The following is a 17,571-nucleotide window of genomic DNA, read 5'->3' as shown; positions in this document are numbered from 1 at the left end:
CATTCAGATGAATAAATTTTGTGTGCCCTAGACACTAAGGGTTTTTATTATGCTGTACTTTTGAGGTGGATGATGAACTGATGTATTACGAATATATAGCATCCTGGAAGAATCGGTTTTGGGTAGACAGAAGCAAAATGTTTTGTACATATATATACCATTGTATATGTACAAAAAGAAAGGAAATTCTTCTCGATTCTTTTTCCAATGTAAATTTAATTTGTGATGCAAACTTGATTTTTTTGTAGAAACGAATTCTGACTCTGTGTGATTCCAAAGTAGAAATATGTCATCTATAATTCGCAGCCAGTCAGTTTTGGCTTGAAAGCGATGATTCTATCTTGTGTTTTGGGTAAATGCTAAATCAGAACGTTTTTATCAGACAGAACAATGGTAGTGAGTCCATTGCTTCTGTCTGCTGTACATGATGCTATATTCATGATGCATCAGCTCACTGAATACCGGCATTTAGAGGATGCTGCATTCATAATACAAAATTTGTTCCTTTGAAGGATTGTGCAGACAAGAACTGGAAATTATCAAACAGCTTTACTAAATGGGGACAGGATAACACACAAAAAATAAACAAATAAAATAATAGAAAACAATTTTTTGGAAAGTCTCTTCATATACATACTTAGGTCATCTTATTGACCTAAACTGTGGACTCCAAAAGGAAATAAATAGGAAAGTTCAACTTGCCTGGAGTGCATTCAGAAAACTGAAAAACATTTTTCAAAACGATGTTCCACTCTGTTTAAAAAGGAAGATATTTAACCAGTGTATACTTCCAGTCATCTCATATGGTTGCGAAACTTGGTCGCTAACAAATAAATTAACAACTCAGATGGAGAGGTTGATGCTAGGCATCACATTAAAAGATAAGCGAAACACCTGGATAAGAAGCCAGACTTGCATCACTGACATCATTCTTCACCACAAGCGACTAAAATGGAAATGGGCCGGACATTTATCCAGAAGAGAAGATGAGCGATGAACCACCATACTTATGAACTGGATTCCTAAAGAAGGGAAACAAAGCCGAGGATGTCCTAAAAGAAGGTGGAGTGATGAACTGTCAGAGTTTATTGGGGAAAGTTGGTCAACCATTGCCAAGAACAGAGAAAGGTGGAAAGAACTGGAGGAGGCCTTCTTCCAGCAGTGGACAGAAAATGGCTGAAAAGAAGAAGAAATAAATAATTTATAATCCTCCTAGATAGAATCCAATGAGGTTTACTAGCTCAGTCAGTATAAACAAAGCCCTTTGGTCGGAAAGACCTGGGTTCAATTCCCGTCCAAGACATGAGGAACTGGTCTCTTTTGACTAAAGGTGAGTTAGCCAGTCTCATACGGAGATAGGGTTTTTTCGTCCCTCAGAACAGGCAAACCGGCCCCATGAACACACGCATCTACAGACGTAGGACTAACTACTTTATCCTCAAAGCGGTCGCAGTTTCAAATCTTAATAGACCATGCTTAAATAAACGTAACAGGCCACTAGACATAATACAGGAAAGGAAGAGGAGATAACATCCAAAAGAACTCAGGGAGGGAGGAACCTATACCAAGGGTATCTCTGAAAGTGTAATTTTGTGAATTCACTTGGTTGTAAGTTAGTGTGACCAAAATAAGTATTACAGTTTAATGTTTGTATATGTTTAAAATATATAAGTTATAAGATTTACATCATCATCATCATCATCATCATCATCATCATCAAATTCCTGCCATGTACCCTCAAGGGGTGTACAGGATATGACAGTACTACATGAAAAAATTACATCATTACTAACTTCCTATCTACAATTTTCCTCCAAATCAGTCTGTTACTTGTCAAGACTCCAACATTATCAGATCTTATATTTCTATCGTCTAAGGCACTTTGCACTTTATAAGATTTACTTATTTCACTAAAACTGAATTTTTACTGCTTTCAAAGAAAGCACCATGAATATACTTATGTAATGGCAACAGTTTCTCTCCCTTCATGACTGAAGTGGAAACCAGATTTGTTATGCATGTTACAGCTTGTGCAAGTGAAAAGATGGTAACTAGTAAGCAGCTGAGAGAGAGAGAGAGAGATTGAAGAATTTTTGAAATTGAGTTAGAAAAAGGCACATTAGTAGCAGTCTTTCATAAAGAAAGACGTTTAAGAGATTTTAGATGTTATATTACAAAGATAACTGAAATAACAGTTGTGAAAGAAATTTAAGGGAAATATGGAACTTACTAAATGAAGTTTATCATATAAAAACAAAACTTTATCAGATATTAAATGCTGCACATGAACAATAATGATTTAATAGCTGTCTCGGTAAATAGATACAGCAAGTAGACTTTTAAGTGTTTGTCCATTTTCTTTGGAAATCCTTGGTGGAGAAAGAGGGAAAAAAAAGTTTCCAGAAGGAATTAAAGGAGGAGTACTAGACAGTGTTTGAAGTTGAGAATTTTATTGTCCAAGTCCGATGTTTTCATATCTCTTACTATAAATAGGAAATCTACAGCGATTTTGAGGGCCTACATCAGAGAATAGTTTTCAGGATAAGGAACTGTTTTGATGCAGTGAATAAGAAACAATATTCTTTTTAGCTGGTATATTTTTGGGATCAGATAAGATGTAATTTATTTAATTATTTTTTTTTTAAGTCTTAAGATGATTTTCTGTTGTCAATGTTTAATTCATTGTATTAATGTATCTTAATGTTATTAAACTGTTTTTGTATATAACAATATGAAGACTCACAATTTGCTTACTTATTCAGGAAGTTAAGATTGATTTAAAAATAGAAGAGAATTATCATAGCAATATACATACACTTAGAATCTTACTTATGTGCTCAGCTTTCAGTATAGAAATCCGATACTACTTACAGCCAATTTTTACAAGTAGTGCAATCAATGACAGGATTTAATTACTAAAAACAAAACTTTCTACAGTACTCTTTCAATAAACCACGTAGTTCTTGGACATCTCGAACTTCAAGATCATCTGCAATCCTAGTCACCTTCCCTGCAACTAGAACACAGTCCTCTCTTCTCTTGCAAAAGGAATCTCAGCCCTTATTCCCTTACCCACAGTAATATACAAATCATTGAACAGGATCAGATCGCTCTCTTTCTCTCCTTGGACTAACATTTACATCCGGTCTCTGCTATCATAAACGCATCACATCAATAACACCCTCAGACGATATAAAAAAAATAATAAAATAAAATAAAAAAATAAATAAAAAACCTAGGCTTTCAAATCCATCCATCCATAGAGTATTGTTCATACATTTGGAATGATCTTACAGATGCAACAGTTTGAGCCCTGAGTCTTTTGTACAGGTTCTTCATGCAGTGAACTGGCAAACATCATTCTTCCACTTTCCACTGGACATGTTAAAGCAAGAGCAACGGTTCCTCAACAAAGCCCGCTTCTCCTCTTCATCAAGATGTGTTTTCTGATACAATGTATAGTTCTTCAAGAAAAATGTAAATAGATTTCTTCTTTCTCAATCCTTACCTGTACCCCACACAAGGCACTAATGTGCTAGTTTCTTGTACTCCTCACATGTTGGATAAATATAAAATATATATGTTAAAAATTGTTTACTAATTGAAAAATAAAGTCTTAAATCTTTACAACAAAAATTTCTAAATAACAGGCTAATATGCAAAGAGAATTTAGGATGCACTGAAAAGGGACAGGGGGAAAAAAAAAATTCCACTAATTTTGAACTTATTTATAACAAATTATACAAAATACATATTACAAATAAATTATCTATACAGTCGTACTGTGGAGTCTGCTCCTGCTGTAAAAATCCAAGGTCTTTCAGGATGAAAGCAACAGTCTAGTACTCCCAGATCATGTGTTATGACATGGCCTTTAAGTATTTTTACTGGCACAATGAGAGGATTCTGCAGAAGGTCACTATATAAATTGAGGGGGAAAAGTATTGAATGGTTGAAGCTTTATATTTGCTATAAGTTTCACAAGCAAGAATTTTTGCACAATAATTATAGTACAGATGGTAAAGAATTCCATTACTAATTACATAACAGTTATGTACTTATTAACAGAATAATGCAATGAAACTCTTGTGCAATTACTAATGGAGTTCTGTTGACCTTTTTTATACTGAAAAGTTTTTACTTAGAATTAATTTTTGTTTTATCAATGTCTATTGAAAACTATTTTCTCAAGAAATTTGTATTTATATATATAAATATATATATATATATATATAAACAAAAAGTTATAAAACATAAAGTTGACTTAATGGTTTCCTCCATTAGGAAAAACTGAAGTGAGAGAAACTGACAAATCAACCGCTTAAACCCATGCCTTCTTAGGAATGGATTGAATATGGAGTAATTTGCATGCTCTAGATAGAAACAATGGAAACTTTCAGAACAGATGGAAAATGCTATCAATATCAGAACTGCTTCCAGTTTACAAAACATTTGCATTGCTTTTTGAATAAAAATCAAAGGACCATTGAATGCTGCATTTGGAACGGTAAAGATATTTATTATTATCATCAATGACAAATTGAAAAGAAAAACAAAGCTAGGAAACCTGGCATAGTTAACAATGCAAAAAAATAATATCAGTGTAAAAGGTGTGGAAATAGGGACTGGATAAACATTTAGCCAATAACTAATTTTTATAGCAAAAAACAATAAAGCATTGATGACCATGTAGATCATCATCAAATTCATGATATGTATCCTTAGTGGGTGTACAGGATAATTATAATTCTACATGAAAAAGTTACACCATTACTAACTTACGATCAACTATTTTCCTCCAAATTAATCTGTTATCTGTCAAAATTCCAATTTAAGGCTCTTTTTATCAATCCATCTACATCTTTGTCATCCAGTTGGTTTTTTCTCTGCCAACCTTTCAAAAAACACTTGTTTTGCCAATATGTCCTCTATCCTGTACACCCACTTTAATATTTTAAGTGACCATACCACCTGAGATTAGCTCTACTAACAATGGCAAGTTCTTTCATCATATCATCATTTTTAATGTGATACTACCATTAATGCCATCTGTTTATGCTACTAATCTTTCTCGGAACTCTCATATCAGAGGTTTCCAGTCTCTGTTTGATCAAGTGTTTTATTACTAACCCAGCAATCAGATCCATAAGTTAAAATTAGTTTTAACATAGTTTTATATACAACTAATTTAGTGTTTTTGACTAATTTCTTTCTCATTCCAAATAAATTAATTCAGATGACTTCCTACCATACCAGCTTTACTAATTCTGTTGTCTATTTCCATATTTAATTTACCATCTTCACTAAAATTTTTGCCTAAATAGCCAAAATGTTTTACTTCTATACATTCACACCAAATTTATTACAACAGTTATTAAATTTCGTCAGGGAATTTTGCAGATTGTACTGGATTTATTCAGAAGTATAAGATCATCTGAATAAAGTAAAGAGCTAAGATTAACATTACAAATTTTAATATCAGATTTAATACCACTTTCCTTCATAATGTGATCCATATGGAAAATGAATAACAGTGGAGATAAACCTTATATAACAGTGGCTAAACCTTATTCCAAGAGTGTCTTATGTCTGTAGATGTGTGTATGTGTGTGTTCACACACATCTCTCAAAACAGGCCAGTTTTGCCTGTTTTGAGAGATGAAACACCTGAGTTCCCGGGTGAAAAACCCTCTACCTACATATGAGACAGGCTAACTCGCCTTTAGTCAAAAGAGACCAGATAACGGTTCCTCATGCCATGGATGGGAATTATACCCAGGTCTTTCCGACCAAAGGGATGTCTCTACTGACAGAATTAAGGAAGCCATTTCTCAAGTATACTTGCATAAATCTCACCACGAGCACTCGGTAGGGAAATAAATCTGTAATTCTCGCATTTAGTTTTATCTCCCCTAAATGGTACTATGAGAGCTCTGCTCCAATCATCTGGAATTCAGCCCTCTGACCAGGCCTTCTGAATTATGCAATGCAGCCACTGTAAAACTTCTATACCTCCATATATGAACATTTCTGGCTGAATTTCATCTACTCCAGCCCTTTCCACATTTTAGGTTTTTAATTACTTTTTTAACTTCAAGTATGGATATGTATTCCTGGCTGCATTCCTAGTGGGAGTTTTCTACCATCATGCTGCTTGTTTCATTTAGTAGTCTTTCAAAGTAATTACTCCGACATCCAGAATATCTTTATCTTCAGTTGTCATGCTGCCTTTATCATCTCCGATTCCTTTTACAGTAGCCTTTCCTCCATTTCTAAGCTTTTTCAATATCCTCCAGAATATTTTGCCACTTTCATGATATTTCTTTTCTATGTTCTCACCAAAGTCTTATCACTTTTGTTTAGCCAGTTTCACACAGTGCTTTGCTATCTTACATTTTTCTCTGTATTCTCTAAGACCGCAGGCCGACTTATTTGCTTGTAAATTTAAATTTACATAAAATTATTACAAAAAATTAAATTTCCACATGCTTTCTTCTTTTCCTTCACTGCTTCTATAGCTAAATCAGTCAATGTTTTCTTCAGGATTTGCCAATGAATCTTCAAGGGTTTGGTTCTTGTTTTAAAATTTTTAATCTTTTTTTTTCAACGATATTTGAGTATACAGTTCGCCTCTGAAAACTGCTCAAGCTTAATTTGTTTTAAAATTTTCTTACATACCCTCTTTTCTTTTCATATGAAATTCAATCTTATCCTGCTCAAAACTAAATAGTGATCACTTCTTATTTAAAATCCTCTGTATACTATTGTGTCTTCATGTAGGTATAACAGTTTATCCCAATGCAAATTATCAATGTATATGGATAATTTGTATTGGTATACACAGAAATGAAATTGAGATTACTGCCTTGATGCACTTCTTAAAGAACCAAGGCTTAGACAAGAGGTAAGAATTTAAAGCAGAATGAAGAGTGAATGTTTCCACATCAAAATGACTGTAATAGTAATGTTTAGTGCATATTTTTGGATCACAATAAAAAAAAAAATAGCATAATTAAGAAAATGAGAATGCCAGACAACATATGCATGAGATAGAGAGGCAGTGTGAGTGTGTGGTTCAATGGGAAAGGAAATCAACACTAGACTAGTCTGAAATGCCTAGAAGATAAATAATATCCACAATATACCTAAAAACATCACCAATGAGGAAAAAGATCAAAAGTATTTGGAGAAGGGTTAAGGCTATATAGCATTCCTATAAACATGTGAAAAACAGATTACTGAAAATAAGAAGAACACAGATCACACCTGGAAAGTTGTAGAAGATACGGTGTGAAAAGAAAGACAAATAGGGTACTTTACAGAGAATGATTAGTACTGCTATTCTACATTACAATTTTTATTAGTTTTAGTCTTGTAACTCGGTTATCACAAGCTCGCTTCATATAAATATGTTAAAAAAAATTCAAAGTTTCGAGATTAAATGTACTTACCAGATATCTGACAATTGTAGTACCTTCAATGATGCTTTATTCTAATTCAAAATTTGTTAAGTGTACACCAATATCTGTTAATGACAATATCACAGCCATTCCTAACTTCTCATGCCACCTAGTTGAACAAGTGTACATGAGCATGTAACATTACTGATGGGAGATTGACAGCTGACATGATAGAATATTGATAGCCAGGCGATGTGAGAAAGAGAGGAAGTTTGAGAATGAAGACTCCAGAGTATTTTGTTTTAGGAAAGTTTTGTAAAAGCTGACAGTCCAAAGGTATTAAATGGGTGATTCTGAAAATGAATTTTTATTAGTTTTGGTTTTGTCACTTGTCACATGCTCGATTTGAAATAAACATTTATGTTATTATAAAAAAAAAAAAAAAAAAAAAGGGGGGGGGGCAGTATTTGAGATGGAATGTACTTAGCAGATACCTGGTAATTCCTAAAATAAATCCTATCATAATGTTTGAAGAAATGCTGAAATGGAAAGTGTTTTTCTTTCACAAGAGCACACCACTGATGTTAATGCATTATTTTCTTGGAAAGTGATGGAATTAGACAAATCTGAAGCTGTAAGCTTGCATTAATGTACAAGAGCTCTACTTTGATACAGGAAACTGTTTTCTATGGTAACGAATTATAATTATTATTCTTGTAGCTCAATTCCCTGATACACACACACACACACACACACACACACACTACCTGGAAAGAATCAACAGACACCATAATGTGAGGAACAAACAGCTATGACACCCACCTTAATAACATGCAGGATCTGATTTTGATGGGATGACTGAAAATCATATGGAGCATACAATAGCGATCACTGGGAATTTTGGATCATTCTTCCTGTAGGGCACAGACATCCCTTGATGTCTCCAATTCATTCCACAGATGTTCAATAGTGTTAGAAATCAGGGATCTGTGGCTGTAGCAGTCTCATTAGGTGGTGCATTGTCTTGTTGAAAGAGATCAGTTCTGTAGGAAGCATACATGGTTTACAACGTTCGCATACCTCCTAGAGTTCAATATTCATGGCACCACAAACAGAGGTCCTAAGCCACACTAGGTAAAACAGGACCATCTCATCACACCACAACCTCTGAATTTCATAGCTAGGGTTATGCATTCTGGTAAGAGACGTTCACTGGGAATCTACCACACTCATCCATCTGCTTGGTAGAAGGTGAAGTGTAATGATGCTCCATAACACAGCTTTCCAAACTTCCACATCTCACTGTACACACTCTTTGCACCACTGAAGATGATGCTATGTTAGTCTGTTGTTGAATGCCATTGCTACTCTTTCCTCTCCTTGATCACTATTGCCCGAATGTAACATCCTATATTTATTATTTAGCAACATCTCATCTGATTTAGTCTTCCTCAGTGATGCGAATTATGTCCACAGACTATACTGGGGTGCTTAAGGGTGAAAGTTGTATAACTGAGACACCTCCTCATAGCCTTTAAAAGGAATACGGAGAATCGACCAGGGCTTCTGACCTAAAGTCCAATACTTACCTTCTTGTGGTGCGCCCTGTTGGGTATCTACCTGGATACTGAACGAACGAGGATGGGCTGGCAATTTGGGATTTAGCTGACCAAATTGTATTCATATTGGCTTAATCTAACATACAAATAATGGTACAACATGACAGCTGGAGCGCCGCCCAGTTAAACAAGGCCCCCATTGTTTTCGCCAGGGAACCAGGGCGAAAAGTCAGCTACTGGAACAAATCTGAACGCACACCCCCAATTCAACATCACCAGAGTTAAAGATCGGTACTATCAACATAAGAAGACTGAATAGCAAAGAAATGGATGAGGAATTAGATAAGTACCAGATCGACATAAACTGAAACAAAAAAGATAAAAACTGGTGACATCTTTCTGAGCAATAAATACAAAATGTTATATTCAGGAAATGACAATCAAGGAAAAGAAAGAATAGCCATAGTATTCAACACAAAATACGAGGCTAATCTTCTTGAATGGCACAAGTAGAGTGATGTGGGGTAATATCAGAAAGGGGAATTGGACAATGAGAATTATTTGTGCCTATGGTTCCACAGAAGGTTCTACTAAGGCAGAAGTGGAGGAATTCTTTGATGCTTTACAAAAAGCAACTGACACAATCAAAAAGTTGGTCCATGTTGGGGATCTAAATAGCAGAGTAGGAAATGACTGTGAAGCATACAAAAATATTTTGGGAAAATTTGGAGAAAAGAGCAAAGCTAATAATAATGGCAAATATCTTTGGATTTCTACTGAGGACACGGACTGGTTATTACTAACACCATGTTCCAACATAAAAATATGCACAAATTCACATGGAGAGAAGAAGCAAGGAATAAGAAAAGTCTCATTGATTATGTTATTGTTGATAGTGATGTTTTCTCAATGGTGCAGGGCACCACAGTGTACAGAGGATTTGAAATTGGAAGTGATCACTATTTAGTCTTGAGCAGCATAAAACTGAATTTCATATTGAAAAGAATGACATGAAAGAAACTTTTAAAGCGAATAAAAGTTGAGCAGCTCTCAGATGTGAACTGTAGACTAAAATACACAAAGATTATTGAATAAAAAAAGAAAGAGGTTGAACAGGAACCAAACCTTGGAGTTTCAGTGGCAAGTCTTAAAGAAAACCCTAATTGATTCAGCCAGAGAGGCATGTGGTGAGGTAGTCTGCAAGAATAGAAAAATCAGAACTCCATGGGGGGACCAGGTTAAAGAGGCAGTGAAGGAAAAATAGAAAGCATATCAAAAGTTCCTGGCAAATAAATCAGCTTTTGCACTTAGTGAATACAGAGACAATTGTAAGAAAGCGAAATGAAACACTGTGTAAAACTCATCATGATCATCAAATTACTGCCATGTACCCTCAAGGGGTGTGTACAGGATGATAGTACTACATGAAAAATATTACATCTTTACTAACTTCCTATCTACAATTTTCCTCCAAATCAGTCTGTTACTTGTCAAGACTCCAACATTATCAGATCTTATATTTCTATCGTCTAAGGCCCTTTGTACCATATCAATCCATCTATATCTTGGTCTTCCTCTGGGTCGTTTTGCTGCCAACCTGACAGAGAACACTAGTTTTGCTAATTTTTCTTCACCCATTCTGTTTAAGTGACCACACCACCTGAGATTAGCTCGGCTAATGCATTCCTGGATGCTGACAATGTCAAGTTTTTTCCTAATATCCTCATTTTCAATATGATATTGCCATTGATTCCATCTGTTCACGCCTATAATCTTTCTCAGGACTCTCATATCTGTGGTCTCTCTAGTCTTTGGTCAAGTGTTTTACTTCTGACCTAGCTCTCAGATCCATAAGTTAAAATTGGTTTGAACACGGTCTTGTATACAGCTAACTTAGTGTTCTGTCCTATTTAATTTCTCTCCTATTCCATATGAATTTATTCAATTGACTTCCCACCATACCAGCTTTGCTGATTCTGTTGTCTAATTCTATATTTAATTTACCATCTTCACTAAAAACTGTGCCTAAGTAGCTGAAATGTTTTACTTGTTCCACAGGTTCCTCGTTCACAACACAGTTGACATTTTCAACAATTCTACCTATTTTCATTGTCTTTGTCTTTTTATTGCTGACCTTCATACCATATCTATTACAACAGTTATTCAATTTAGTCAGGGAATCTTTGCAATTCTGATATAATTTTTAATACCACTTTCCTTCATAATGTGATCCATATAGATAATGAATAATAGAGGGGATAATGTACATCCTTGTCTCAAACCAGATTTATCATTAAACCATCTTCCTGTACTTCCTTCAATTCTAACTGCCAACTTACAACTCAAATGCAGACTAAGTATTGCTTGATATTATGCTCCATTGACACCATATAAACATAGCATATTGAATAGTTTCTCTTGGCACCTTGTCATATGCCTTTTCCAAATCGACAAAACTTAAATACAGATCTTTGTTATATTCCCATGCTTTCTCAACTATTTGTCGTAAAGTGAAGATCTGATCCTGACAGCCTCTATTTGGCCTGAATCCAGCTAGTTCTTCTGCCAGCTTTTCTTCCACAATTCTTCTCAACCCTTTCTCAAGTATACTTGCATAGATCTTGCTGGAACACTCAGTAGGGAAATACCACTTAATTCTCACATTCAGCTTTATTTCCCTTTTTATAGATGGAACTGTTAGAGCTTTACTCCAATCATCGGGAATTCGTCCCTCTGTACATGCTTTCTGAACTATGTAGTGCAGCCACTGTAAGACTTTTATACCACCATACTTCAGCATTTGTGGTCAAATATCATTTACTCCTGCTGCCTTTCCACATTTCAAGCCTCTGATGGCTTTTTCTACTTCAAGTACGGATATGTATTCCTGACTATTCCTGTTGAGTGTTTTTTACCACTGTGCTCATCACTGCTTGTTTCATTTAACAGTTTTTCAAAGTAATTACTTCATACTCCAAGGATATCTTTTTCTCCAGTTTTCATATCACCTTTATCATCAATAACCCCTTTTACAGCACTCTTTCCTCCATTCCTAAGCTTCTTCAACAACCTCCAGAATATTTTGCCACCTTCTTGATATTTATTTTCTATACTTGCCAAAGTCCTCACATGACTTTTGTTTAGCTAGTTTTACACAGTGTTTAGCTTTCTTACATTTGTCTCTGTATTCTCTAAGAGCACAAGCTGACTTATTTGACAGGAACTTTTGTTATGCTTTCTTCTTTTCCTTCACTGCCTCTTTAACTTCCTTTGTCCACCTTGGAGTTCTAATTTTTCTGTCCTTGCAGACAACTTCACCACATGCCTCTGTAGCTGAATCAATCAGGGCTTTTTTCAAGGCTTGCCACAGAATCTCCAAGGTTTGATTCCTGTTTTCAAACTCTTTCATTTTTTCTTCAATAATATTTCTGTATTTTAGTCTACAGTTTACATCTGAGAGCTGCTCAACTTTTATTCACTTTAAAACTTTCTTATATGTTATTCTTTTCAATATGAAATTCAATTTTATCCTGCTCAAGATTAAATAGTGATCACTTCCGATTTCAAATCCTCTGTACACTCTGTTGTCCTGCGCCAGGGAGAAAACATCACTATCAACAATAACATAGTCAATGAGACTTTTCTTATTCCTTGCTTCTTCTCTCCATGTGAATTTGTACACATTTTTTTGTTGGAACATGGTTTTAGTAATAACCAGTCCATGTCCTGTGCAGATATCCAACAAATATTTACCATTATTATTAGCTTTGCTCTTTTCTCCAAATTTTCCCAAAATATTTTTGTATGTCTCACAATCATTTCCTACTCTGCTATTTAGATCCCCAACATGGACCAACTTACTTTTTCATTGTGTCAGTTGCTTTTTGTAAAGCTTCAAAAAATTCCTCCACTTCTACCTTAGTAGAACCTTCTGTTGGACCATAGGCACAAATAAGTCTCATTGTCCAGTTCTCCATTCTCATATTTGCCCACATTACTCTACTGGAGACTGCCTGCCATTCAAGAAGATTAGCCTCATATTTTGTGTTGAATACTATGGCTACTCCTTCTTTTTCTCGATTGTCATTGCCCGAATATAACATTTTGTATTTATTGCCCAGTAAGATCACGCCAGTTTTTGTCTTTTTTGTTTGTCACCCCTATTACGTCGATCTGGTACTTATCTAATTCCTCAGCTAGCTCCATGTCTTTGCCATTCAGGCTTCTTATGTTGATATTACCGATCTTTAACTCTGGTGATGCAGAGTTGGGGTGTGTTTTCAGATTTGTGATATCAAACGTTCCTGGCAATAAGTCAGCTTTTGCTCTTAGAGAATACAGAGACAAATGTAAGAAAGTGAAACACTGTGCAAAACTAGCTAAACAAAAGTCATACAGGATTTTGGCAAGAATATAGAAAATAAATATCAAGAAGGTGGTAAGGTATTCTGAAGGTTGTTGAAGAAGCTTAGAAATGGAGGAAAGCGGGATGTAAAAGGAGTTAGAGAAGATAAAGGTGACATGAAAACGGGAGAAAAAGATATCCTTGAAGTATGGAGTAATTACTTCGAAAAATGCTAAATGAAATAAGCAGTGACAGCACAGTGGTAAAAAACACTCAAAAAAGTTTTGAGTGTTTTTTGATGGCTTTTTCTACTTGAAGTAGAAAAAGTCATCAAAGGCTTGAAATGTAGAAAGGCAGCAGGAGTAGATGATATTCGACCAGAAATGCTGAAGTATGGTGGTATAAAAGTCTTACAGTGGCTGCACTACATAGTTCAGAAAGCCTGGACAGAGGGACGAATTCCTGATGATTGCAGTAGAGCTCTAATAGTACCCATATATAAAAAGGGAAATAAAACTAAATGTAAGAATTTCAGAGGTATTTCCCTACTGAATGTTCTTGGCAAGATCTATGCAAACGGTTGAGAAGAATTATGGAAGAAAAGCGTGGTGAAGAACAAGCTGGATTCAGGCCAAATACAAGCTGTCAGGATCAGAACTTCACTTTACGACAAATAGTGGAGAAAGCATGGAAATATAACAAAGATCTGTATTTATGTTTTGTCGATCTGGAAAAGGCATATGACAAGTTGCCAAGAGAGAAGCTATTTAATACATTACAGTTATATGGTGTGAATGTATTAAATAGCTTTATCAAGCAATACTTAGTCTTGATTTGAGTTGGAAGTGAGCAGTTAAAATTGAAGGAAGTACAGGAAGATGGTTTAATGTTAAATCTAATGTGAGACAAGAATGTACATTATCCCCACTGTTATTTTTTATCTATATGGATCACATTATGAAGGAAAGTGGTATTAAACATGATATCAGAATTGGAGATGTTAATGTCAGCACTTTTGCTTTATGCGGACGATGTTATACTTCTAAATAAATCCGCTACAAATTTGCAATATTCCCTGGCTAAATTGAATAACTGCTGTAATAGATATGGTATGAAGGTCAGCATTAAAAAGACAAAGACAATGAAAATAGGTAGAATTGTTGAAAATGGCAAGTGTGTTGTGAACGGGGAACCCGTGGAACAAGTAAAACATTTCAGCTACTTAGGCACAATTTTTAGTGAAAATGGTAAATTAAATATGGAAATAGACAACAGAATCAACAAAGCCGGTATGGCAGGAAGTCAACTGAATAAATTTATATGGAATAAGAGAGAAATTAGCCAAAACACTAAATTAGCTGTATACAAGACAGTGTTCAAACCAGTTTTAACTTATGGATCTGAGAGCTGGGTCAGAAGTAAAACACTTCACCAAAGACTAGAGACCGCAGATATGAGAGTTCTGAGAAAGATTAGAGGCATGAACAGATGGCATCAATGGCAATATCATATTAAAAATGAGGATATTAGGAAAGAACTTGATATTGTCAGATTCCAGGAATGTGTTAACAGAGCTAATCTCAGGTGGTATGGTCACTTAAACAGAATGGGTGAGGAAAGATTAGTAAAGCAAGTGTTCTCTGCCAGGTTGGCAGGAAAATGATCCAGAGGAAGACCAAGATATAGGTTGATTGATACGGTACAAAGTGCCTTATACAATAGAAATATAAGATCTGATAATGTCGGAGTCTTGACAAGTAAACAGACTGATTTGGAGGAAAATTGTAGATAGGAAGTTACTAATGATGTTAATTTTTCATGTAGTATTATTATATCCTGTACACCTCTTGAGGGTACATGTCAGGAATTTGATGATGATGATGATGAGTATACTTACTTTTCTAGTTCTTCTGTCAGTTTGACTTCTTTTCGATTGATATCTCTTATATTGATAGTGCTTGTCTTCAATTCTGCTAATACTAAGTTTGTTTCAGTAGTTAACTGTTCGTTTATCACTCTGGTTCTCTGAGGAAAACTGCAAGTGGGAGCGGGGGGGGGAGAGTTGTTTAACTGTGATGTACCAGCCTGCAAACAATCTCATTATATTTTATTATTATATTTGTTTCTGGTTTAAGCCAATACAGAACGCAATTTGGTTTACTATGTCCCAAATCCGCTGCCCCCAATTGTTCAGTGGTCAAATGGATAACTACTAACAGGGCACACCATGTGAAGGTCATTATGTATGGACATTAGACCAGAAGCCTTAGTTGGTTCCATGCATTCGTAAAGTTTATGTAGAGGCCTCTGCCTAGATAGATAGCTCTGACCCTTGAATTAAATGAAGCTTGGCATTTATTATCTATATTAAATTTGTCAAGTGATGTCAATTTAGTGTTCAATCATGGCATTTGTAGTGGAAAAATTAGAAAAAACAAAATTATATGCATAAAATACATAAGCCAAAATAGGCATATGTTCCATAAATATACTATAACTTTTGCACATTAAATTTTTAAAGAAATATCCCCATTTGAGAAAGAACTCTTGGATACTGCAAATTTGGCACAGACAATTTTTTGCAAAAACAATGTAAATGTTGACACTCTAATTCAACTCTGAACAATTTCAAACCAAATTGCATGTAAACAACTATGAAAACCTGCTAGTCTATGTTTATTGGATTTTATGCATACACTGTAATGCAGTAATTTTAAGTTAAGTGTTGTAACTTAAGAATCCTTCCCTGGCTTGATGGAATTTAATATTCAGGATGACTATTAAAGTTTATCTGGTCATTTCAATTGGACCATTTTAATGACAATAAATATTATATAACAAATCATGCGTACAATGCATATTTTTGAAAAGGATTGTATTTAATCCTAATATTATTCTACATAATGTATAACATTCCTGAAAAAATTCCTTACCTATATACCATACCATGGCAAACAATTACAGATCCATCATCTGACGCTGAGGCAAATAGTGGATACCTCTTATGAAAAGTTACTGCACGTATAGCTTTTTTGTGATGCCTAAAAATAATTAAGAAACATCTAAGAAATATTGTAAATGTTTAATAAAAATATAATATGATCAACCAAATGAAAGAAAGCATCAATAAACAAACAAGTTATGATTATTATGCTTACAGCAACTAACAGAGAATGAGAGGTACCATGATTGCCCAAATGGTAAATTACCAAGTTAAAGATAACAGGTGAATGATTGTAGCAGCTTTACAATAACAAAAGATATTATAAAAAGTAAAATAAACATACCTGAGAGTTTTATAAGGTTTACTTGAAAGGTCCATATCAAACCAACTTAATCTACAGTCATAGCTTCCGATAATTAAATTATCCCCTGAAATTAAAATACTCATGAAGTGTGAAGAATTATCTAAAATTAAATTTTCAAATATTAATTTGAAGTATGTAGTTTATTATAAGAAGCCAATGTAATGTAAGTAAAACATAATATACTAACCATGAGGATGAAGTGCCATACATGAAACCCATTTACAATTTGTCATAAGCTTCCTGGAGAGTTCCTGTTTAGCTAAATTGTACATTCGAACATATCGCTGTGTAGCCACAAAGAAATATGGTCTCAACGGATGGAATAAAACACACTGTATAAGTCCTTTAGAACGATCAAATGGTACCTGTTTAAATAAATAAATATATATAAAATGTTCTAACAAAAATTATTTTATTTCAGAAACTTAATTAGATTATTTCTAGAACTGGAAGGAAATAACATTTTATTTCTAAGTTTTGTTTGGGTATTTCTTGACTTGTAATGAATCGAAAAGTTGTAATATTTTATATAAAAAAATAATAATAGAATTGAAATATAAGGATTCATAGTAAACTGAAAAGTGGTATATTCAGAGGTAGTTAAACAGTGGCTTCATTCTAAGGACTAGAAATACAATTACTTCTTAGCCTTTGTTCCACGTGCTCGTGGATGGATTGCAAAGGCATGAAATCTAGAAGACCCCAGAAGATACTCATCTTTTGAATAATTATGCTTCTTCTTCTCCCCCCCCGACAGGAATGAAGGATGAATTTCTTAAACATCTTGGAAACTTGCTAAAAATGATTCTTTTACATCAGGTATCAGAACTTAAACATCTTCAGACTTGTCTTGGTATGCAAATATAGGTATTCAATATACATTAATGTGACCTTTTGTTCATACATAGTAGGTCCTCAGATGAATAAATATGTTAATTCTATGGCTTAGTTTTACTAAG

The 17,571-nt window shown here is 34.5% G+C and overlaps 1 protein-coding gene across 1 annotated transcript in view; it reads right to left on the bottom strand.

Annotated features, from left to right (window-relative positions):
• Positions 1-3,713: 3,713 nt before the first annotated feature.
• LOC150103417 (ribosome biogenesis protein bop1) overlaps positions 3,714-17,571 on the bottom strand; it is a 128,496-nt gene continuing 114,638 nt past the window's right edge. Inside the window, exons 15-18 of the mRNA XM_090398153.1 lie at positions 16,800-16,977; positions 16,592-16,676; positions 16,238-16,345; positions 3,714-3,919 (exon numbers count right to left, since the gene is read on the bottom strand). Coding sequence (XP_090254279.1) covers positions 3,766-3,919; positions 16,238-16,345; positions 16,592-16,676; positions 16,800-16,977 — 525 coding nt within the window. The 3' untranslated portion in view covers positions 3,714-3,765. The remainder of the gene's footprint in view (positions 3,920-16,237; positions 16,346-16,591; positions 16,677-16,799; positions 16,978-17,571) is intronic.

The sequence above is a fragment of the Typopeltis vanoorti genome, chromosome 9 (assembly GCF_054136105.1).
Source record: "Typopeltis vanoorti isolate ZY-2024b chromosome 9, IOZ_Tvanoo_1.0, whole genome shotgun sequence".
In the NCBI taxonomy this organism is placed as follows: Eukaryota; Metazoa; Arthropoda; class Arachnida; order Uropygi; family Thelyphonidae; genus Typopeltis; species Typopeltis vanoorti.
The sequence above is the reverse complement of the archived record's forward strand: the minus strand, read 5'-3'. Positions and strand labels throughout refer to the sequence as shown.